The sequence below is a fragment of the Pristiophorus japonicus genome, chromosome 2 (assembly GCF_044704955.1).
Source record: "Pristiophorus japonicus isolate sPriJap1 chromosome 2, sPriJap1.hap1, whole genome shotgun sequence".
Taxonomy (NCBI): Eukaryota; Metazoa; Chordata; class Chondrichthyes; family Pristiophoridae; genus Pristiophorus; species Pristiophorus japonicus.
Window position 1 is genome coordinate 224,328,376 of NC_091978.1, and position 24,794 is coordinate 224,353,169.

At 47.5% G+C, this 24,794-nt stretch overlaps 1 protein-coding gene across 6 annotated transcripts in view; it reads right to left on the minus strand.

The window, feature by feature from the left end:
* Nucleotides 1-24,794, minus strand: part of lin54 (lin-54 DREAM MuvB core complex component) — a 143,836-nt gene that overhangs the window by 73,390 nt on the left and 45,652 nt on the right. For 5 of the 6 annotated variants that reach the window (XR_011589887.1, XM_070871016.1, XM_070871013.1 and 2 more), the window contains 4 exons: nt 19,043-19,136; nt 18,786-18,928; nt 16,222-16,380; nt 2,595-2,805 (listed from right to left, as the gene is read on the minus strand). Coding sequence is in view for 5 of the 6 variants with exons in the window: in XM_070871016.1 (XP_070727117.1) it covers nt 2,595-2,805; nt 16,222-16,380; nt 18,786-18,928; nt 19,043-19,136 (607 nt within the window). In the remaining variant the exon portion in view is untranslated. The remainder of the gene's footprint in view (nt 1-2,594; nt 2,806-16,221; nt 16,381-18,785; nt 18,929-19,042; nt 19,137-24,794) is intronic. The other variant, XM_070871017.1, reaches the window with a different exon arrangement.

Here is a 24,794-nt window from a genome sequence, read left to right on the forward strand (position 1 = left end):
TAACACTCCTGTGAAGCGTATTGGGATGTTTTAATATGTTAAAAGGTGCTGTATAAATGCAAGTTGTTGTTGACTGGGTGATGAGAACTACTCCAGTTTACTCAAATTCAAAACATCATTGTACAAATTCAGGGATTATGCACACTACACATCACTGCATGCACTTGTATGCACATTGGTGTGTCCTGAGGCACTCAACTGAGGGGAAATTGGAATGTTACACTTTGGATTCAGTGCGAGACATTGTTTAATGTCCCTTGGTCATGCCAGCTGTGCAACATAACTGGACAATAATGGTGGTGGTGTACCAGTGAAAATATTTGGGTCACAGCTCTTTTAATAGAGCCACTGTGGAAGCACTGTTAATGTCTCGATATGCATTTTACTGCTGTAGAATTCCTATTATCAATTAGCAATATACAAAATGATCAATTGTGCCAATTTCCTCTACACTTACTTTCCATCTGCAAATTTGACTAACCACCTAAAAATGATCAAGGCAGGCAAAAAACACAGTGGCAGCTGGTTTTTAAAGTAACATCCAGCAGCTCCAACACAAAAAAGACAAAATCATTAACAGTATAAACTATAAAACCAACATCTAGGAATAACTGAAAATCTCAGCGGGTCAGGTAACATCTGCGGAGAGAGAAACCGAGTTAACGTTTCAGGTCGAAGACCCTTCATTAGAACCTGAAACGTTAACTTTGTTTCTCTCTCCACAGATACTGCCTGACCCGCTGAGATTTCCAACATTTTCGGTTTTTATTTCAGATTCCAGCATCCGCAGTATTTTGCTTTTGTACCTGGGAATAACTTACAGTTTTCTATTCTTACTGTTACACAAATTATAAAACTGCCAAAATCTCACTCTCAAAATTTATATCATGCCTTTAATGTAGAAAAACATCCCAGACAGCGATGCAATCTGACAAAATGGACACCTAGCCAAAGAAGGAGTATTCGGAGAGATGACCAAAAGCTTGGTCAAAGAGGTCTTAAAAGGAGGAGAGGAAGGTGAAGAGGTGGGGGAGTTGGGGAGGAAAATCCAGAGCATAGGGCCTAGATGGCTGAAGACACCGCCACCAATGGTGGGGCAAAGAGAAGGAGGAAGGGATGAACAAAAGGCCAAAATCAGAGGAACAGAATTCAGGGCTGGTGTTTGCAGGGCTGGAGGAAATTAGAGGTCGGATGGGATCAGGTTATGAAAGCATTTAAACACAGAGATGCAATTTTAGATTGGAGGCATGGGAGCCAATGTAGGTCACTAAGGGTGGGAATGATGGATGAGCAGGACCTGGTGTGGGATAAGATACAGACAGCAAAGTTTTGAATGAACTGAAGTCGACAGAAAGTGGAGGATTAGAACAGTGGAGTCTGGAGATAACAAAGCATTACTGATGGTTTCAACAGCAGATGTAAGGATGAAAGTAGGCAATGTTACTGAAGTGGAAGTAGGCATTCTGTGATGGACACTATATGGGTTGGAAGCCCAGCTTAGGCCAAACAGGACGCCAAGATTGTCAACAGTCTGGTGCAGCCCTCGACAATGCCCTGGGAGAGAATCGATGGTGAGGGTATGGAGTTTGTGGCACGAGCTGAAGACGATGGCTTCAGTCTTCCCAATGTTCAACTGGAGGAATTGCAGCTCATCCATGACTGTACATTGGATAAGCAGTCCGACAACAGTGGGGCAGTAGAAGGGTGAAAAGAGGTGGCGGAGAGATAGAGCTGCGTGCCATCAGAATACATTTGGAAGTGGACCCAGTGTCTGTGGATGCTGTTCAAGGGGAAACATGTAGATGAAGAAGAGGCGAAGAATAGTTTCTTGTGGGACTTGCGGCAGCAGTGCAAAGGCAGAAAGAGAAGCCATTGCTGGAGATACTCTATCTGCAATCAAATAGGTGTGAATGGAATCAAGAGCTTCCCCACTCAGGTGGACAGTGGAATAAAGGTGTTGGATGCGGATGGTGACCGTGTCAAAAACTGCAGAGAGGTCGAGGACAAGGATGGATACGATCACAGTGGATGTCATTTGTGACTTGGATTAGGGCTGTTTCAGTGCTGTGGTGGGGCGGAAAACTGACTAAAGAGCTTCAAACAGGAAGTTACAGAAAAGATGGACACATATTTGGGAGGCACCAACATACTCAAGAAGTTGAGAGCAAAACTGAGATTGGAGATGGGACAGTAGTTTGCAGGAATAGAGGGGCCAGGATGCAGCTTTTAAGGATGGGGTGATAACAGTAGTTTTGATAATGCTGAAATAAAATTTCTGGAAGAAAAAACAATTTAAGATAAAAATACTAAGCATATATGGATCACTAAATGAGTTTACAGGAAAATCATTCACTCCTCGGCTAGAACTATTAAATAATGACAGTTCCTCGTAAACCTAATATTAACCTTTTTCTCCACACCTTATGAACTGTTTCTAGTTATGGCTGGAAAGCTTTAGTTCTTAATATTCGACACCAACCAATTCCTAGATCCGAAAAATTAACATTTCAGAAATGTTTCAATATAGATTAAAATATTAAAAATTAATATAGATTCAGAACGAATTCTAAAAATGAAATTTTCTTGAAGCAAACCTTGCGATAAGGGCTGTGTGTTGGCACTGGAGCTGACCGTCTGAGGGGAGCCGCTGGCTGTCGTTGCAGTAACTAGGCGTACATAATGAAACTTGCTGCCTGGTACTTGAATCTGCTGAACATTGGGTGGAGTTGCCAGAGGAATGATGGTTTTGAACTGTGTGGCATTCATTGTTCCCATAGTTAGCGTCTGGACAGCTGGTTTCACTGTCTGCTCAGGAAGTCCATACATAGTGATCAGTAAAAACACATCATGGTAAATATTATAAACTGGAATTTTCATACTCAAAGTAATTGCAGTCCCCAAAAACTTTTAAAGCAGATTAGTTACCAGAGCACTTTTGTAAACCCTCAAAAATCATAATATTTGTGCAATTAAATAAACTTTCATTACTGGTTCAAGTTTAAAATTGCTTTTGCATTTAAAGTAGCATTTTATTTTAATTCTAGCAGATCTCCTGCAGCATTGCTTATAATAATTCAGAAAATATGCTGTCTTTCAGCAATAGGGTTGTTACCAAAAAGGTTTGGCAGAGAAAGCATTACAGGGAATGACAGGAAGTGCGCACAATATGCAAAGCTTTTAATATATAAACGCGTCGATCTCCCATGACAACGCATGTGGGAAATGGAGACCAACTGTAGTACTAAGGTGACATGAGGTTAAAGTATTGGGGGGGGGGAGGGAATATTTGGACAAGGGTACACAGATGTAATTCAGTCCCCATTTTAAAGTAATAAGTTCTGTCATTATTTGTAGTTACACAGATAAACTTGCAGCAAATTTGGAAGCAGAGAAGTTGAGATAGTCAGAGCACAAGAAGTTCTCTGCAGTACAGGATGAGCAACTGGGAGACAAACTGGGAGTAGGGCTGTAAAACATCACCGTTATTCCTATTATAAATGTGAACATAGAAATTTATAATGAGAAGAAGTTAATACAAGTGCTTAACAAGACAACGGTGAGCAAGTTTTCACAGACAGATTGCATGGTTTACAACAATCGCCCAGAATTGAGTTAACATTTATACAATACAATGTGTGGGATTTGGGTTTAGAAGTACAAGATCATTTGACCCATTAAGTCTGCTCTTCTCATAAGATCATTGTTGTGGATTCTTCCAAATTTGTTTACGGTGTCAAGCTACAACAGTCACATTTTCAACTACTAACATGTATTTATAGAGCGCCTTCAATGAAGATTCAAATTCGTGGGGCATTGGAACAGGTTCTGGGGGAGGTGGGACCAGTACAAACTGGACGGTCTGCACTTAGGCAGGACCGGAACCAATGTCCTAGGGGGAGTGTTTGCTAGTGCTGTTGGGGAGGAGTTAAACTAATATGGCAGGGGGATGGGAACCAATTCAGGGAGACAGAGGGAAACAAAAAGGAGACAAAAACAAAAGACAGAAAAGAGATGAGTAAAAGTGGAGGGCAGAGAAACCAAAGGCAAGAATCAAAAAGGGCCACTGAATATAAAAGGGCTGCAGGAGGGGTCAAAACTAAAAACCATGGTTTAAAAACTAGGATGAAAACACTCTACCTAAATGCACGCAGCATTCGAAATAAAATAAATGAGTTGACGGCACAAATCATTACAAATGGGTATGATTTGGTGGCCATGACAGAAACATGGTTGCAGGGTGGCCAAGACTGGGAATTAAACATACAGGGGTATCTGACGATTCAGAAAGATAGGCAAGAAGGGAAAGGAGGTGGGGTAGCTCTGTTAATAAATGATATCAGGGCAGTTGTGAGGGATGATATTGGCTCCAATGAACAAAATGTTGAATCATTGTGGGTGGAGATTAGAGATAGTAAGGGAAAAAGTCACTGGTCGGCGTAGTTTATAGGCCCCCAAATAATAACTTCACGGTGGGGCGGGTAATAATCAAGGGAATAATGGAGGCATGTGAAAAAGGAACGGCAGTAGTCACGGGGGATTTTAACCTACATATCGATTGGTAAAATCAAATCGCACGGGGTAGCCTGGAGGAGGAATTCATAGAATGCATACGGGATTGTTTCTTAGAACAGTATGTAACAGAACCTACAAGGGAGCAAGCCATCTTAGATCTGGTCCTGTGTAATGAGACAGGAAAAATAAACGATCTCCTAGTAAAAGATCCTCTCGGAATGAGTGATCATATGATGGTTGAATTTGTAATACAGATTGAGGATGAGGAAGTTGTGTCAGAAACGAGCGTACTATGCTTAAACAAAGGGGACTACAGTGGGATGAGGGCAGAGTTGGCTAAAGTAGACTGGAAAGAAGGACTAAACGGTGGCACAATTGAGGAACAGTGGAGGACTTTTAAGGAGCTCTTTCATAGTGTGCAACAAAAATATATTCCAGTGAAAAAGGGCGGCAAGAGAAGGGATAACCAGCTGTGGATAACCAAGGAAATAAAGGAAAGTATCAAATCAAAGACCAATGTGTATAAGGTGGCCAAGATTAGTGGGAAACTAGAGGATTGGGAATATTTTAAGCAACAGCAAAGAATGACTAAAAAAGCAATAAAGAAAGGGAAGATAGATTACGAAGGTAAACTTGCACAAAACATAAAAACAGATAGTAAAAGCTTTTACAGATATATAAAACGGAAAAGAGTGACTAAAGTAAATGTTGGTCCCTTAGAAAATGAAAAGGGGGATTTAATAATGGGAAATGTGGAAATGGCTGAGACCGTAAACAATTATTTTGCTCCCGTCTTCACAGTGGAAGACACAAAAACCATGCCAAAATTTGCAGGCCACAGGAATGTGGGAAGGGAGGACCTTGAGACAATCACTATCACTAGGGGGGTAGTGCTGGACAGGCTAATGCGTCTCAAGGTAGACAAGTCCCCTGGTCCTGATGAAATGCATCCCAGGGTATTAAAAGAGATGGCGGAAGTTATAGCAGATGCATTCGTTATAATCTACCAAAATTCTCTGGACTCTGGGGAGGTACCAGCGGATTGGAAAGCAGCTAATGTAACGCCTCTGTTTAAAAAATGGGGCAGGCAAAAGGCAGGTAAGTATAGGCCGGTTAGTTTAACATCTGTAGTGGGGAAAATGCTTGAAACTATTAAGGAAGAAATAGCGGGACATCTAGATAGGAATAGTGCAATCAAGCAGACGCAGCATGGATTCATGAAGGGGAAATCATGTTTAACTAATTTACTGGAATTCTTTGAAGATATAACGAGCATGGTGGATAGAGGTGTACCGATGGATGTGGTGTATTTAGATTTCCAAAAGGCATTCGATAAGGTGCCACACAAAAGGTTACTGCAGAAGATAGAGGTACGTGGAGTCAGAGGAAATGTATTAGCATGGATCGAGAATTGGCTGGCTAACAGAAAGCAGAGTCTCGGGATAAATGGGTCCTTTTCCGGTTGGAAATCAGTGGTTAGTGGTGTGCCACAGGGATGAGTGCTGGGACCACAACTGTTTACAATATACATAGATGACCTAGAAGAGGGGACAGAGTGAAGTGGAACAAAATTTGCAGATGACACAAAGATTAGTGGGAAAGCGGGTTCTGTAGAGGACTCAGAGAGGCTGCAAGGAGATTTGGATAGGTTAAGTGAATGGGTTACGGTTTGGCAGATGGAATACAATTGTCGGAAAGTGTGAGGTCATCCACCTTGGGGAAAAAAAACAGTAAAAGGGAATATTATTTGAATGGGGAGAAATTACAACATGCTGTGGTGCAGAGGGACCTGGGGGTCCTTGTGCATGAATCCCAAAAGGTTAGTTTGCAGGTGCAGCAGGTAATCAGGAAGGCGAATGGAATGTTGGCCTTCATTGCGAGAGGGATGGAGTACAAAAGCAGGAAGGTCTTGCTGCAACTGTATAAGGTATTGGTAAGGCCGCAACTGGAGTACTGCGTGCAGTTTTGGTCACCTTACTTAAGGAAGGATATACTGGCTTTGGAAGGGGTACAGAGACGATTCACTAGGCTGATTCCAGAAATGAGGGGATTACCTTATGATGATAGATTGAGTAGACTGGGTCTTTACTGGTTGGGAGTTCAGAAGGATGAGGGGTGATCTTATAGAAACATTTAAAATCATGAAAGGGATAGACAAGATAGAGGCAGAGAGATTGTTTCCACTGGTCGGGGAGACTAGAACTAGGGGGCACAGCCTCAAAATACGGAGGAGCCAATTTAAAACCGAGTTGAGAAGGAATTTCTTCTCCCAGTGGATTGTGAATCTGTGGAATTCTCTGCCCAAGGAAGCAGTTGAGGCTAGCTCATTGAATGTATTCAAGTCACAGATAGATAGACTTTTAACCAATAAGGCAATTAAGGGTTACGGGGAGAGGGCGGGTAAGTGGGGCTGAGTCCACGACCAGATCAGCCATGATCTTATTGAATGGCGGAGCAGGCTCGAAGGGCTAGATGGCCTACTCCTGTTCCATGTTCTTATGTTATGTTCTTATAAGTAAACATAGCAAGGTGCTTCACAAATGAGAGAGAGAGAGAGAGAGAGTTAGGAGAGCATGGTTGAAAATCTCAGGTCTGAGGAGGTTTTTAAAGATGGGGAGAGCAAGAGAAAGGCAGAGGGCTTTAGGAAGGGAGATCCAAGAGTAGGGCCAAGATGCCTGAAGGTTATAGACCCATTTAAAACCAATTTTCAAATTGTTGTTTACCAACAAAATATCTTTCCTAGTTGTCCAGGCTAAAAATCAATAGAATGCTTAGCTTCAGGGTGCATTTTAGAGATCACCCCTTAAATCCAAGGGGTATGGCTAAAAGTGTAATTACTTTGCAAGTCTGACCCCTGTGCTATTTTACATGGAAGGAAAACAGACGACTCAGCCAACCCACAAGAAGAACCCTCTTTACAACAGATCACAGACTGTGCAATGACAAAAAGTAATGTGGGGCCAAAATCATGCCACTTTCTAAATACAGTTGGTACTGAGTGTCATTAGCATTGCTGTACAAATGTTTTCAGGAAACATAGTGGTAGACTTTAAGCTGTGGAATTTCTTCAGTTTCAGTGCTGTTGCATGACCAAATAAGGAGTGCTTTTTTGTGGGCTACATGTTACTTATCCTTCCTCTGTTATACAGTACTCCATCTAGAGGTCTAGCCAACGGCTGGGTAGCTCACCCAGTAAAGCCAGTGTTTGAACATGAATTCAGCTTCTCGCCAAATAGCAACTGGGCCACATATGATTACATCACTTCTGAACTGGGTAGAATAATGATTGAACATGTCTATTTTTGTTTCTTGACCATGCCACTACCATCAGTTCATTTCTTTCCGCTTCTCTACTGGCACTTTAGTCTGCCCCCTCCTCTACTTCAGTTTCTCTCTTTTTTACTTTGCACTTTTTCTCTGTTTTTAAAAAACTTTTCTACAAGCATGGACAGATAGTGACACCAGCATCATAGCTCAGGCAAGTAATTGAATTAGAAGGAACAGTACTGGAATTCAGGAGAGTTAGAGGCAGCTGCATCAGTGGCCATCGCACCAGGGTTTGGTGGGACAGGATTCTGGAAAAAGTTTGAGTGGTAAGGGAGTCTGGCAGTCTCCAGCTGCTGGCTTTCCATAATCTGTTGAGAGGCTGAAGTGCTGTCATCCTCGACACAGCAACCCTGTGTGGGGTCTTTTTAATAAATATTTTTTAGAAGTTGTTTTGCGTGCTTTAAAATAGGTAGACGAGCCCAACTGCAAGTCTCTCTCCCTCTTTTGAAGAGATGAGTGTTATGAAAAGCACTCATTTCTGAAAAACCTGCTGGTGGAAATCTGATCTACTGTTCGGGAATTAAAGAGATAGCATTCACTTCCACTTCCAACAATAGTGCTCTTGCCCCTCCAGTCAGGACCTGGCATCATCATAGGCAGTCCCTCGGAATTGAGGAAGACTTGCTTCCACTCTTAACATGAGTTCTTAGATGGCTGACCAGTCCAATATGAGAGCCACAGTCTCTGTCACAGGTGGGACAAATAATCGTTGAGGGAAGGGGTGGGTGGGACTGGTTTGCCGCACGCTCTTTCCGCTGCCTGCGCTTGATTTCTGCATGCTCTCGGCCACAAGACTCGAGGTGCTCAGCACCCTCCCGGATGCTCTTCCTCCACTTAGGGCAGTCTTTGGCCAGGGACTCCCAGGCGTCAGTGGGGATGTTGCACTTTATCAGGGAGGATTTGAGGGTGTCCTTGCAACATTTCCGCTGCTCACCTTTGGCTCATTTGCCGTGAAGGAGTTCAGAGTCGAGCGCTTGCTTTGAGAGTCTCGTGTCTGGCATGCGAACTCTGTGGCCTGCCCAGCAGAGCTGATCAAGTGTGGTCAGTGCTTCAATGCTGGGGATGTTGGCCTGGTCGAGGACGCTAATGTTGATGCATCTGTCCTCCCAGGGGATTTGTAGGATCTTGCTGAGACAACATTGGTGGTATTTCTCCAGCGACTTGAGGTGTTTAATGTACATGGTCCACGTCTCTGAGCCATACACGAGGGCGGGAATTACTACAGCCCTGTAGACCATGAGCTTGGTGGCAGATTTGAGGGCCTGATCATCAAACACTCTTTTCCTCAGGCGGCCGAAGACTGCACTGGAGGCAGTGTTGGATCTCATCGTCAATGCCTGCTCTTGTTGATGGAAGGCTCCCAAGATATGGGAAATGGTCCACATTGTCCAGGGCCACATCATGGATCGTGATGACTGGAGGACAGTGCTGTGCGGTGAGGACAGGCTGGTGGAGGACCTTTGTCTTGCTGATGTTTAGCGTAAGGCCCATACTTTCATACGCCTCAGTAAATAAGTCAACTATGTCCTAGAGTTCAGCCTCTATGTGTGCAGACGCAAGCGTCGTCTGCGTACTGTAGCTTGACGACAGAGGTTGGGGTGGTCTTGGACCTGGCCTGGAGACGGCGAAGGTTGAACAGCTTCCCACTGGTTCTGTACTTTAGTTCCACTCCAGCGGGGAGCTTTTTGACTGAGGTGGAGCATGGCAGCGAGGAAGATTGAGAAGAGGGTTGGGGCAATGACGCAGCCGTGTTTGACCTCGGTCCGGATGTGGATGGGTCTGTGATGGATCCGTTGGTAAGGATCACGGCTTGTATGTTGTCATGGAGCAGACGGAGGATGGCGACGAACTTTTGGGGGCATCCGAAACGGAGGAGGATGCTCCATAGACCGTCGCGGTTGACAGTGAGACGCAGAGTGCCCACAGCGCTTGGTCTGCCCTCCAAGCCTCCATAATCAGTGTCTGCAAAGAAACGCTCAGTCACTCGACCAGGAAACACCAGGACTGGTTTGATGAGAATGATCAGAAGATACAAGACCTAATAGATCGCAAATGCAGGGCATTTCTGAGCCTTAAGCAAGAACCCAACTCCAGAAAGAGCAAAGCATCATTACAGACGCCTCAAGACGGAGGTCCAAAAAAAACCTGGGACCGAAAGAACAGGTGGTGGATGGAGAAAGCATAAGAGATTCAGCAGCTGGCTGACAGCCATGATGTGCCAGGATTCGAGCGAGAGAGCGAGTCAGGACTGGGGAAGAGAGCGAGTCAGGACTGGGGAAGAGAGCGAGTCAGGACTGGGGAAGAGAGCGAGTCAGGACTGGGGAAGAGAGCGAGTCAGGACTGGGGAAGAGAGCGAGTCAGGACTGGGGAAGAGAGCGAGTCAGGACTGGGGAAGAGAGCGAGTCAGGACTGGGGAAGAGAGCGAGTCAGGACTGGGGAAGAGAGCGAGTCAGGACTGGGGAAGAGAGCGAGTCAGGACTGGGGAAGAGAGCGAGTCAGGACTGGGGAAGAGAGCGAGTCAGGACTGGGGAAGAGAGCGAGTCAGGACTGGGGAAGAGAGCGAGTCAGGACTGGGGAAGAGAGCGAGTCAGGACTGGGGAAGAGAGCGAGTCAGGACTGGGGAAGAGAGCGAGTCAGGACTGGGGAAGAGAGCGAGTCAGGACTGGGGAAGAGAGCGAGTCAGGACTGGGGAAGAGAGCGAGTCAGGACTGGGGAAGAGAGCGAGTCAGGACTGGGGAAGAGAGCGAGTCAGGACTGGGGAAGAGAGCGAGTCAGGACTGGGGAAGAGAGCGAGTCAGGACTGGGGAAGAGAGCGAGTCAGGACTGGGGAAGAGAGCGAGTCAGGACTGGGGAAGAGAGCGAGTCAGGACTGGGGAAGAGAGCGAGTCAGGACTGGGGAAGAGAGCGAGTCAGGACTGGGGAAGAGAGCGAGTCAGGACTGGGGAAGAGAGCGAGTCAGGACTGGGGAAGAGAGCGAGTCAGGACTGGGGAAGAGAGCGAGTCAGGACTGGGGAAGAGAGCGAGTCAGGACTGGGGAAGAGAGCGAGTCAGGACTGGGGAAGAGAGCGAGTCAGGACTGGGGAAGAGAGCGAGTCAGGACTGGGGAAGAGAGCGAGTCAGGACTGGGGAAGAGAGCGAGTCAGGACTGGGGAAGAGAGCGAGTCAGGACTGGGGAAGAGAGCGAGTCAGGACTGGGGAAGAGAGCGAGTCAGGACTGGGGAAGAGAGCGAGTCAGGACTGGGGAAGAGAGCGAGTCAGGACTGGGGAAGAGAGCGAGTCAGGACTGGGGAAGAGAGCGAGTCAGGACTGGGGAAGAGAGCGAGTCAGGACTGGGGAAGAGAGCGAGTCAGGACTGGGGAAGAGAGCGAGTCAGGACTGGGGAAGAGAGCGAGTCAGGACTGGGGAAGAGAGCGAGTCAGGACTGGGGAAGAGAGCGAGTCAGGACTGGGGAAGAGAGCGAGTCAGGACTGGGGAAGAGAGCGAGTCAGGACTGGGGAAGAGAGCGAGTCAGGACTGGGGAAGAGAGCGAGTCAGGACTGGGGAAGAGAGCGAGTCAGGACTGGGGAAGAGAGCGAGTCAGGACTGGGGAAGAGAGCGAGTCAGGACTGGGGAAGAGAGCGAGTCAGGACTGGGGAAGAGAGCGAGTCAGGACTGGGGAAGAGAGCGAGTCAGGACTGGGGAAGAGAGCGAGTCAGGACTGGGGAAGAGAGCGAGTCAGGACTGGGGAAGAGAGCGAGTCAGGACTGGGGAAGAGAGCGAGTCAGGACTGGGGAAGAGAGCGAGTCAGGACTGGGGAAGAGAGCGAGTCAGGACTGGGGAAGAGAGCGAGTCAGGACTGGGGAAGAGAGCGAGTCAGGACTGGGGAAGAGAGCGAGTCAGGACTGGGGAAGAGAGCGAGTCAGGACTGGGGAAGAGAGCGAGTCAGGACTGGGGAAGAGAGCGAGTCAGGACTGGGGAAGAGAGCGAGTCAGGACTGGGGAAGAGAGCGAGTCAGGACTGGGGAAGAGAGCGAGTCAGGACTGGGGAAGAGAGCGAGTCAGGACTGGGGAAGAGAGCGAGTCAGGACTGGGGAAGAGAGCGAGTCAGGACTGGGGAAGAGAGCGAGTCAGGACTGGGGAAGAGAGCGAGTCAGGACTGGGGAAGAGAGCGAGTCAGGACTGGGGAAGAGAGCGAGTCAGGACTGGGGAAGAGAGCGAGTCAGGACTGGGGAAGAGAGCGAGTCAGGACTGGGGAAGAGAGCGAGTCAGGACTGGGGAAGAGAGCGAGTCAGGACTGGGGAAGAGAGCGAGTCAGGACTGGGGAAGAGAGCGAGTCAGGACTGGGGAAGAGAGCGAGTCAGGACTGGGGAAGAGAGCGAGTCAGGACTGGGGAAGAGAGCGAGTCAGGACTGGGGAAGAGAGCGAGTCAGGACTGGGGAAGAGAGCGAGTCAGGACTGGGGAAGAGAGCGAGTCAGGACTGGGGAAGAGAGCGAGTCAGGACTGGGGAAGAGAGCGAGTCAGGACTGGGGAAGAGAGCGAGTCAGGACTGGGGAAGAGAGCGAGTCAGGACTGGGGAAGAGAGCGAGTCAGGACTGGGGAAGAGAGCGAGTCAGGACTGGGGAAGAGAGCGAGTCAGGACTGGGGAAGAGAGCGAGTCAGGACTGGGGAAGAGAGCGAGTCAGGACTGGGGAAGAGAGCGAGTCAGGACTGGGGAAGAGAGCGAGTCAGGACTGGGGAAGAGAGCGAGTCAGGACTGGGGAAGAGAGCGAGTCAGGACTGGGGAAGAGAGCGAGTCAGGACTGGGGAAGAGAGCGAGTCAGGACTGGGGAAGAGAGCGAGTCAGGACTGGGGAAGAGAGCGAGTCAGGACTGGGGAAGAGAGCGAGTCAGGACTGGGGAAGAGAGCGAGTCAGGACTGGGGAAGAGAGCGAGTCAGGACTGGGGAAGAGAGCGAGTCAGGACTGGGGAAGAGAGCGAGTCAGGACTGGGGAAGAGAGCGAGTCAGGACTGGGGAAGAGAGCGAGTCAGGACTGGGGAAGAGAGCGAGTCAGGACTGGGGAAGAGAGCGAGTCAGGACTGGGGAAGAGAGCGAGTCAGGACTGGGGAAGAGAGCGAGTCAGGACTGGGGAAGAGAGCGAGTCAGGACTGGGGAAGAGAGCGAGTCAGGACTGGGGAAGAGAGCGAGTCAGGACTGGGGAAGAGAGCGAGTCAGGACTGGGGAAGAGAGCGAGTCAGGACTGGGGAAGAGAGCGAGTCAGGACTGGGGAAGAGAGCGAGTCAGGACTGGGGAAGAGAGCGAGTCAGGACTGGGGAAGAGAGCGAGTCAGGACTGGGGAAGAGAGCGAGTCAGGACTGGGGAAGAGAGCGAGTCAGGACTGGGGAAGAGAGCGAGTCAGGACTGGGGAAGAGAGCGAGTCAGGACTGGGGAAGAGAGCGAGTCAGGACTGGGGAAGAGAGCGAGTCAGGACTGGGGAAGAGAGCGAGTCAGGACTGGGGAAGAGAGCGAGTCAGGACTGGGGAAGAGAGCGAGTCAGGACTGGGGAAGAGAGCGAGTCAGGACTGGGGAAGAGAGCGAGTCAGGACTGGGGAAGAGAGCGAGTCAGGACTGGGGAAGAGAGCGAGTCAGGACTGGGGAAGAGAGCGAGTCAGGACTGGGGAAGAGAGCGAGTCAGGACTGGGGAAGAGAGCGAGTCAGGACTGGGGAAGAGAGCGAGTCAGGACTGGGGAAGAGAGCGAGTCAGGACTGGGGAAGAGAGCGAGTCAGGACTGGGGAAGAGAGCGAGTCAGGACTGGGGAAGAGAGCGAGTCAGGACTGGGGAAGAGAGCGAGTCAGGACTGGGGAAGAGAGCGAGTCAGGACTGGGGAAGAGAGCGAGTCAGGACTGGGGAAGAGAGCGAGTCAGGACTGGGGAAGAGAGCGAGTCAGGACTGGGGAAGAGAGCGAGTCAGGACTGGGGAAGAGAGCGAGTCAGGACTGGGGAAGAGAGCGAGTCAGGACTGGGGAAGAGAGCGAGTCAGGACTGGGGAAGAGAGCGAGTCAGGACTGGGGAAGAGAGGGTGGGGACTGGGGAAGAGAGGGGGGGACTGGGGAAGAGAGGGGGGGACTGGGGAAGAGAGGGGGGGACTGGGGAAGAGAGGGGGGGACTGGGGAAGAGAGGGGGGGACTGGGGAAGAGAGGGGGGGACTGGGGAAGAGAGGGGGGGACTGGGGAAGAGAGGGGGGGACTGGGGAAGAGAGGGGGGGACTGGGGAAGAGAGGGGGGGACTGGGGAAGAGAGGGGGGGACTGGGGAAGAGAGGGGGGGACTGGGGAAGAGAGGGGGGGACTGGGGAAGAGAGGGGGGGACTGGGGAAGAGAGGGGGGGACTGGGGAAGAGAGGGGGGGACTGGGGAAGAGAGGGGGGGACTGGGGAAGAGAGGGGGGGACTGGGGAAGAGAGGGGGGGACTGGGGAAGAGAGGGGGGGACTGGGGAAGAGAGGGGGGGACTGGGGAAGAGAGGGGGGGACTGGGGAAGAGAGGGGGGGACTGGGGAAGAGAGGGGGGGACTGGGGAAGAGAGGGGGGGACTGGGGAAGAGAGGGGGGGACTGGGGAAGAGAGGGGGGGACTGGGGAAGAGAGGGGGGGACTGGGGAAGAGAGGGGGGGACTGGGGAAGAGAGGGGGGGACTGGGGAAGAGAGGGGGGGACTGGGGAAGAGAGGGGGGGACTGGGGAAGAGAGGGGGGGACTGGGGAAGAGAGGGGGGGACTGGGGAAGAGAGGGGGGGACTGGGGAAGAGAGGGGGGGACTGGGGAAGAGAGGGGGGGACTGGGGAAGAGAGGGGGGGACTGGGGAAGAGAGGGGGGGACTGGGGAAGAGAGGGGGGGACTGGGGAAGAGAGGGGGGGACTGGGGAAGAGAGGGGGGGACTGGGGAAGAGAGGGGGGACTGGGGAAGAGAGGGGGGACTGGGGAAGAGAGGGGGGACTGGGGAAGAGAGGGGGGACTGGGGAAGAGAGGGGGGACTGGGGAAGAGAGGGGGGACTGGGGAAGAGAGGGGGGACTGGGGAAGAGAGGGGGGACTGGGGAAGAGAGGGGGGACTGGGGAAGAGAGGGGGGACTGGGGAAGAGAGGGGGGACTGGGGAAGAGAGGGGGGACTGGGGAAGAGAGGGGGTGGGAGGAAGGGGGAGAAAAAGAGGATCGGAGGGGAGAGACAGAGCGGAGAGGAAAGTAGGTCAGGACCACAAGGAGAGGAGGCCAAGAACTCATGGGGGTGGGGAGGGGGGGGGGGGAATGGTAAAGAGCATGGAGAGCACAGTGGCAATGGCGACACTGTCACTCTTCACTTCATAACCAATAAACCTGTTACCAATCCATGACCCACACACAATGCTTCATCTGGTGGTAGTCGTCAGGTACTTGTTTGGTGCTGGGGGGGTGGGGGGGGGGGGGGGGGGCTGGCAGCTTTTTGTGCCATTTAAACTTGGTTAAACAAACTCAACCCATGACTGAACACTTCCAACATAGCCACTGAGTACAACTCGAACATATCGACTGTCATCGTAAAGATTTAAATGACTTAATTTTTCTGCAACAGCTCATTTTTAATTTGACCAGAAATTAGCATGCTACGTGTGGCTGCCTTAACCCTCCTTTGGAGCATTGAACTATTGCTATTTTCTAATATTTCAAATGTGGATGTCCCATTGGCGACTACAAACAGTAATTGAAAACTAACTGTGGTTTCTTGCTCACGAGGAATTCAATTTAGTACACCAAAATCAATTTAATTTGGCAGGCTTACAGCCATAAACACTTTCAACTCATTTGTCTGTCCTAGGTTTGAATCCAGAGCTGAACTAGTTTACTAATCCACTATGCCTTCAAGTTCACCTCTTTTCTCCTTTAGACTGCATTCATCACTGTTGTTCAAGAATGCAGGTAATCAACCAACTCCAAGACATCTACGTCTGCTGCTCCTTAACCAGTCAGTAGGTGGTGTTCAAAAGTAGCCCTAAACTTGCTGTGCGAGTAAAGGATGTGCACAAACACACAATTTGAATTCTGTCACAGCATGGGCATGTAGCCCAATATATCATTGCTGAAATGACTAGAAATAATGGAAAAATTAAATCTTAGAAACTGTAGAAGTGTTAAATTAGAAATAAAGTACATTTCCTTGAGGGGAACAAACTAATCTCAACCCTTTAGCCTGGTGCAGTTTGAAAATATCTTTTGCACCATCAGCAAAAAGCAGCCCAAAAGCATAACTGCCTACTTAATGAATAATCCAGTGATTGCAATGGTTTAAAGATTATTAATTAGACCCATGGATTAAAATGAAAATCTATTGCAGCCAAGACTGCACCCATCAATGCTGTAATGCAGTTTTACAATCCATAATTTGGCTTAGGCCTGAAAAAGCTTTACCTGCAGCATGGCATGATTTGAGGCAGATTTGGCCGGAGATGTTGGTGTTGTCTGCTGCACTGTGAGAACCTGCTGCCCCAAAGTCATGGTGAGTGGAACAGTCAGTGACTTCTGAGGCGAGTTTGGTGCCCGTGAGGCCACTGACACGACTGTTAAATGCTAAATGTTTAGGCGACAGGAAAAAAAAATCAAATTTCATTTTTATTCTTGTCTATCGATGGACGATTAACCCAACAAATTTAGAGACCCAATGCTTTTTCACCAAATCCTGTATTAATAGAACCATGTGTATTGGTATGTCTTCCTTCCACTCGCAAATCAGAAAGATAGCATAAACATTTAGCTTTGTGATTCAAAATAAGTATTTCCCTACAAATAGTTAATACTGATTAACATTTTCTGTTTGTCACCATATAAAATGATCCTATTACCATTTAAATTCTATACTACAGGTCACTTGCAGCAGGACTGCTTTGGGAAGACATTTAGAGAGGGGCAAATAAAGCATGGAATGGGAATAGCCTATTCCTTCCAACTGATCAGAAGGCATGCAAAGGACAGACTCTCACAAACAGACAGAACTTTGGATTGTATATAAACGGTGCAAAACCCCAGGTTATGAAAGTTGATGTAAATTCTGACTAAGACCACCACCTGGAAGGTGAATGACTGTAAACTGTGCATTCTTTCACCTACTTAGGCAGTGTGGTGCAAGACGATGGAGACAGCATATCAGATGTCAAAGCTTGCATTGGAAAAGCTAGTGGAACTTTTCAAACACTTCACTCAATCTGAAAATCAAATGTAACTGGAGCGAAAACAAAGTTGAGTTTTTAAGAGCAATGTGCTGGCTATAAGAGCATAAGCTGTGTGGATCAAAAACGTGGAAGTCTAACAAAGCCATCTAAACAAAGCTCAACAGCTTCCACTGTAGATGTCAGCAATGGCTCTTCAACATCAGATGGTTTAACAAAAAGTGATGAATTAAAGTGTACTTTAGAGAGCACAGATGCCACCACTGATTATAACAATCCAGGAGAGAAGATGGATCTCTATAATGCTCACATTCTGAGAATGCCTGACAAGAATTCCTTAGCAAACATGGAATTGAAAATCACAAGAAAAAAAAGTGAGAGGTGTCAAACAAGAATAACTCTATGCAACACAGTAACTGATGCAGCGGTGGTGTACTTGCAACTACAGGAGCTGAAGTCAAAATCCCAAGACAGAATTAGATTATGTCAACTGGTTTCTGCCTAATGCTCAATTGCACAGGAAAAATGATGATGAATACTTAATAAGTCACATCTACATGCAGGCCTTCTGTGAAAGGATACAGTACTACAAAGCTGTCAGAGGAAATACAGCTGTATTTATGTAGAACAATGTAAAATTATGGGATTACAGAAATCTAATTTAGTCATCGTTAAAGGTGGAAAATGAAAAATGTTAACATCTGAAGCACCTTCAGGTTTTATAAATAAATCCAGGCCCTGGGTAAAGGGAGAAGGTTCCAGCTCCTTGTGTCATCTAGTCCTTTGTGTTCTTTCACTTCTACTCTCAATTTGGGAGGATGAGAGTGAAAATAATTGTGCAATCGGGTTTCCTGGGAGATTCTATAACACGTCATTATTCTCCAAAGTCCCATCACTCAAGGGTTACTTTAAATTGCCTACAATACCACTCTCAAAACAAATTTCTAATAAGATGAATGGATGGTGGTAATGGAGTACAGACAGTAATCTATTGCCAACCAGCCAGTATTCTCCATGCTATTACCTATATAACAAAACCAGCTGTATATATTAAGGTGAGAAATTCTGTGGCACAAAGCACAACACTGATACTTTTTTCAACAAATGTGAAGTCTTGGATTGGTACCAACAAACCTTGATTGTGTAATGACAAATCTAATGTAAGGTGGCACATGAATCAAAAGATTTTTTTCACTAGTTTCCCCCTCCCCCCTCTTCTGTGAAATTACTGTTGATAAACATTGGCTGACCTCCTCCCCTTGCCAACAAATGCAATGTGTTGGAACCAATATGCATAAAGCACCTTCAAGTCAAGTATATCTTCGATTAAATGTGAAAAAAAGCTGCTCCTCTGCACCAGCAAAAAGACCAACCCAAACGAATCAGCATGACACCTCCATTTTGGACACCATCACTAAGTTCTATCAAATTATGAGTAAATGTGCAGTATGGCCCACTCCCTTTAATATCTGGATTAAAACTACTCAAACTCATTTCACACAGCACCCTTACAAAGAGAAAAACTCATCCTATGTGGCTCAGACTGATTCAAACTCAGTCCCCAGAGGTGAAAAACCAGTATCATTGACTGCCACCCAGTAACACTGTTCTTTCACTCATTTTCCTTTTTTTTTAAGAGGAGAGCAGTGGGGATCGCTAGTAATAACACAGAATCAGCCTCACAATTTTTGAATTTTGAAAGTAATATAATCAAATATTAATTTCAGACTTCAAATTTTAAACTTTTCCAAATTGCTTCCCCCTCCCCCCATTACCCCTGCACCCCCCCTCCAAACAGAGAGCACGAACCTTATTTGTAGACTTCAGTGGAGAGATAGCTATCTTGTTAGTGGTCTGTTGTGCTGCAGAATTGAAATTAGACCCAATACCGCCATCAGAAATGGTGATGGTATTTGGGGCAGTTCCAAGTGTATGCGGAGGAAGAACTCTACCTGCAAAATAACCACAAAAACCAAAAGGTAAAAATATTCGAATATACACATTCTGCAGAATAAAGTTCACATAAAAAACAATGTGTAAATCACAGAGCACTGTGGTAGAATGACCTGTTATAAGGTTCTTGTTGTGGACAGGTTTGGCAATGATGAATTTTGTGATCATTGGACCAGCAGCAGAAGTGGACGTGCATTTCTTGGCGATCTGCAAAATACAAAAACTTCTGTAAATAAAAAGATAATAACTTCTTAAATTGGACTAAAGTTTTCTTTTGCTGGCTTTGTGCCCCTACCAGGGGATTCTATCACTCGGAGGGGGCTGTAATGGTGCATGTAGATTGCACAATGTTTGGATGAGACAGGTAAGCTGGACTAGTCCAAATGCAGCTTGCAGCCATTGTTTGATCCTTTCCCTGCCACACCACCCACCAGAAAAGGGAAAAGAGAGAAAACCAACAAGAGATATGGGAAATGAAGGAGAGAGAGAAAGAGAGAGAAACAGAAGTAGATGAGGAGACACAGAAACAGCAACACAAAGACAGCAGAGACAGTGAGAGACCAAATTATCTGACTTATGTGCAACACCGGGGGTGATTGACTATTTTTTTACTTGTATGTTATAGGTGGCAGACATCAGGCAAAAGTCAGAGTCTAGTTACATCATTTAGCCCAAATATATCTCACAACTTCATGGCACTAAACATCTGGACTCCAAATTAGTTTGCAGGATGTGAAGAGATCCCGGTTAAGCAACACTTTGATTTAAAAATTCTCATCCTCCTTTTCAAATCCCGCATGGCCTCGCCCCTCCCTAACTCAGCAATCCCCTTCAGCCCCACAACCCCGTCCTCCCACCCGAGATATCTGCGCTCCTCTAATTCTGGCCTCTTGAGCATCCCAGATTTTAAAGCGCTCAACTATTGGTGGCCGTACCTTCAGCAGCTTCAGCCCCAAATTCATCCCTAAGCGCTCCGCCTCTCTACCTCTCTTTCCTCCTTTAAAACCTACATCTTTGACCAAGCATTTTTCCTCTTGTGGATCGGTGACAAATTTTGTTTTACAATACTCTTATGAAATGCCGTGGGACATTTTACTATATTAAAGGTACAGGCTGTTATGACTGGTGTTGTGTATCTGTAAAGCATGCACTCCCATGTTCCGCCACCAGGGAGCACATCCCCTGAAGTCCCAAGGGATCCCAGCATCCCTTGGGAGCACTGTATATAAGCCGGCCCCTAAGGCCTATTCCTCACTCTGGTGTGTCTTGTTAAAGATTGAGGTCACTGTTACGTTAACCTCCGTGTGTTAGGAACACAATAACTGGCGAAGAGAATGCGAATCCAACGCAAAGATGCAGCAAACTGTGGGCATCCTGGAGAAGTTCTTGGAGGGTGAGGACTGGGAAGCCCATGTCCAACGGCTAGACCAGTACTTTGTAACCAACGAGCTGGACGGAGAAGGAAGCACTGCAAAAAGGAGAGCGGTACTCCTCACTGTCTGCGGGGCACCGACCTACAGCCTCGAAGAATCTTCTGGCTCCAGTGAAACCCACAGAAAAGTCGTATGAGGAGCTGTGTACACTGGTTCGGGAGCATCTTAACCTGAGGGAGAGCGTGCTGATGGTGAGGTATCGGTTCTATACGTGCCAGTGATCTGAAGGTCAGGAAGTGACGAGCTGCGTCGCCGAGCTAAGACGACTTGCAGGACAATGTGAGTTTGATGGCTACCTGGAGCAAATGCTCAGAGACTTTTTTGTACTGGGCATTGGCCACGAGACCATCCGACGAAAATTTTTGACTCTAGAGACACCGACCCTCAGTAAGGCCATTGCGATAGCACAGGCATTTATGTCCACCAGTGATAACACCAAACAAATCTTTCAGCACACAAGTGCTAGCAATGTTCATAAATTAACTGGAACTGTGTTTGCGAGCAGAAATATACAGGGCAGAACCCACGAGTCTGCAACTGCCAGCAGGCCTCAGGTGACCCAGATGACTCAGAATCCCCAACAAAGGATGAATGCAAGGCATTTATGTCCACCAGTGATAACACAGCCAGATAGGGGATGGGTGACCAACAGGAAGAGCAGTGGAAGGAAGGTAGTGCAGGGGTCCCCTGTGGTCATCCCTCTGCAAAACAGATACACCGCTTTGGGTACTGTTGAGGGAGATGACTCATCAGGGGAGGGCAGCAGCAGCCAAGTTCATGGCACCGTGGCTGGCTCTGCTGCACAGGAGGGCAGGAAAAAGAGTGGGAGAGCTATCGTGATAGGGGATTCGATTGTAAGGGGAATAGATAGGCGTTTCTGCGGCCGCAACAGAGACTCCAGGATGGTATGTTGCCTCCCTAGTGCAAGGGTCAAGGATGTCTCGGAGCGGGTGCAGGACATTGTGAAAAGGAAGGATGAACAGCCAGTTGTCATGGTGCATATAGGTACCAACGATTTCGGCAAAAAACAGGATGAGGTCCGACGAGACGAATTTAGGAAGCTAGGAGCTAAATTAACAAGTAGGACATCAAAAGTAGTAATCTCAGGATTGCTACCAGTGCCACGTACTAGTCAGAGTAGGAATCGCAGGATAGCTCAGATGAATACGTGGCTTGAGGAGTAGTGCAAGAGGGAGGTGTTCAAATTCCTGGGACATTGGAACCAGTTCTGGGGGAGGTGAGACCAGTACAAACCGGACGGTCTGCACCTGGGCAGGACCGGAACCAATGTCCTAGTGGGAGTGTTTGCTAGTGCTGTTGGGGAGGAGTTAAACTAACATGGCAGGGGGATGGGAACCTATGCAGGGAGACAGAGGGAAATAAAATGGAGGCAGAAGCAAACGATAGAAAGGAGAATAGTAAAAGTGGAGGGCAGAGAAACCCAAGGCAAAAAACAAAAAGGGCCACATTACAGCAAAATTCTAAAGGGGCAAAGTGTGTTAAAAAGACAAGCCTGAAGGCTCTGTGCCTCAATGCGAGGAGTATTCGGAATAAGGTGGACGAATTAACTGTGCAGATAATAGTTAACGGATATGATGCAATTGGCATCATGGAGACATGTCTCCAGGGTGACCAAGGCTGGGAACTCAACATCCAGGGGTATTCAACATTTAGGAAGGATAGACAGAGAGGAAAAGGAGGCGGGGTGGTGCTGCTGGTTAAAGAGGAAATTCATGCAATAGTAGTGAGGGACATTAGCCTGGATGATGTGGAATCGGTATGGGTGGAGCTGCGGAATGCCGAAGGGCAGAAAACACCAGTGGGAGTTGTGTACAGACAGTAGTAGTGAGGTTGGGGACAGCATCAAACAAGAAATAAGGGATGGTGCAATAAAGGTACAGTAGTTATCATGGGTGACTTTCATCTACATATTGATTGAGCTAACCAAACTGGTAGCAATGCAGTGAGGAGGATTTCCTGGAGTGTAATCGGGATGGTTTTCGAGACCAATATGTTGAGGAACCAACTATAGAGCTGGCCATCCTAGACTAGGTGATGTGTAATGAGAAGGGACGAATTAGCAATCTTGTTGTGCGAGGCCCCTTGCAGAAGAGTGACCATAATATGGTAGAATTCTTCATTAAGGTGGAGAGTGACAGTTAATTCGGAAACTAGGGTCCTGAACTTAAGGAAAGGTAACTTCGCCAGTATAAGGCGTGAATTGACTAGAGCAGACTGGCAAAGGATACTTAAAGGATTGACGGTGGATAAGCAATGGCAAACATTTAAAGATCACATGGATGAACTTCAGCAATTGGACATCCCTGTCTGGAGTAAAAATAAAACAGGGCAGGTGGCTCAACCGCGCCTAACAAGGGAAATTAAGGATAGTGTTAAAACCATGGAAGAGGCATTTAAATTGGCTAGAAAAAGCAACAAACCTGAGGACTGGGAGAAATTTAGAATTCAACAGAGGAGGACTAAGGATTTAATTAAGAGGGGGGAAAGAGAGTACGAGAGGAAGCTTGTAGGGAACATAAAAACTGACTGCAAAAGCTTCTGTAAATATGTGATGAGAAAAAGATTAGTGAAGACAAACATAGGTCCCCTTGCAGTCAGATTCAGGTGAATTTATAATGGGGAACAAGGAAATTAGACCAAGTGAACAAATACTTCAGTTCTGTCTTCACAAAGGAAGACACAAATAACCTTCCGAATGTACGACGGGACAGTGGGTCTACTGAGAAGAAGGAACTGAAGGATATCCTTATAAAGCGGGAAATTGTGTTCGGGAAATTAATGGGATTAAAGGCCGATAAATCCCCGGGGCCTGATAGTCTGCATCCCAGAGTACTTAAGGAAGTGGACTTATAAATAGTGGATGCTTTGGTGATCATTTTCCAACAGTCTATCGACTCTGGATCAGTTCCGATGGACTGGAAGGTAGCTAATGTAACACCACTTTTTAAAAAAAGGGAGAGAGAAAACGGATAATTATACACCCCACACTGCTTGGAAGGAGCTGCCTGGACAAAATCCGCTGGAACTGGGATGACATCCGAGCACTATCACATGTCGATGAGGCCTCATGTACCCAGGTTCTTAACAAATTTCTTTCCCTTTTTGAGCCAGACATTAGAAACTTTTCCGGGGCGAAGGTGCAATCCATTTGGTCCCAGAGGCACGACCCATTCACCACAAGGCGCGAGCGGTACCTCACATGATGAGGGAGAGAGTGGAAATCGAGCTGGACAGGCTGCAATGCGAGGGCATCATCTTCCCAGTGGAATTCAGCGAGTGGGCCAGCCCGATTGTTCCAGTACTCAAAAGTGATGGCATGGTCAGGATTTGCAGCGATTATAAAGTAACTATTAATCGTTTCTCCTACAGGACCAATACCCGCTACCTAGCGGAAATAGCGGATGCATTGACAGTCATTTTCCAACATTCCATAGACACTGGATCAGTTCCTATGGAGTGGAGGGTAGCCAATGTAACACCACTTTTTAAAAAAGGGAGAGAGAAAACAGGGAATTATTGACCGGTCAGCCTGACAACGGTAGTGGGTAAAATGATGGAATCAATTATTAAGGATGTCATAGCAGCGCATTTGGAAAGAGGTGACATGATAGGTCCAAGTCAGCATGGATTTGTGAAAGGGAAATCATGCTTGACAAATCTTCTGGAATTTTTTGAGGATGTTTCCAGTAGAGTGGACAAGGGAGAACCAGTTGATGTGGTATATTTGGACTTTCAGAAGGCTTTCGACAAGGTCCCACACAAGAGATTAATGTGCAAAGTTAAAGCACGTGGAATTGAGGGTAGTGTGATTGAGAACTGGTTGTCAGACAGGAAGCAAAGAGTAGGAGCAAATGGGTACTTTTCAGAATGGCAGGCAGTGACTAGTGGGGTACCGCAAGGTTCTGTGCTGGGGCCCCAGCTGTTTACATTGTACATTAATGATTTAGACGAGGGGATTAAATGTAGTATCTCCAAATTTGCGGATGACACCAAGTTGGGTGGCAGTGTGAGCTGCAAGGAGGATGCAATGAGGCTGCAGAGTAACTTGGATAGGTTAGGTGAGTGGGCAAATGCATGGCAGATAAAGTATAATGTGGATAAATGTGAGGTTATCCATTTTGGTGGTAAAAACAGAGAGACAGACTATTATCTGAATGGTGACAGATTCGGAAAAGGGGAGGTGCAACGAGACCTGGGTGTCATGGTACATCAGTCATTGAAGGTTGGCATGCAGGTACAGCAGGCAGTTAAGAAAGCAAATGGCATGTTGGCCTTCATAGCGAGGGGATTTGAGTACAGGGGCAGGGAGGTGTTACTACAGTTATACAGCGGCCTTGGTGAGGCCACACCTGGAGTATTATGTACAGTTTTGTCTCCTAACTTGAGGAAGGACATTCTTGCTATTGAGAGT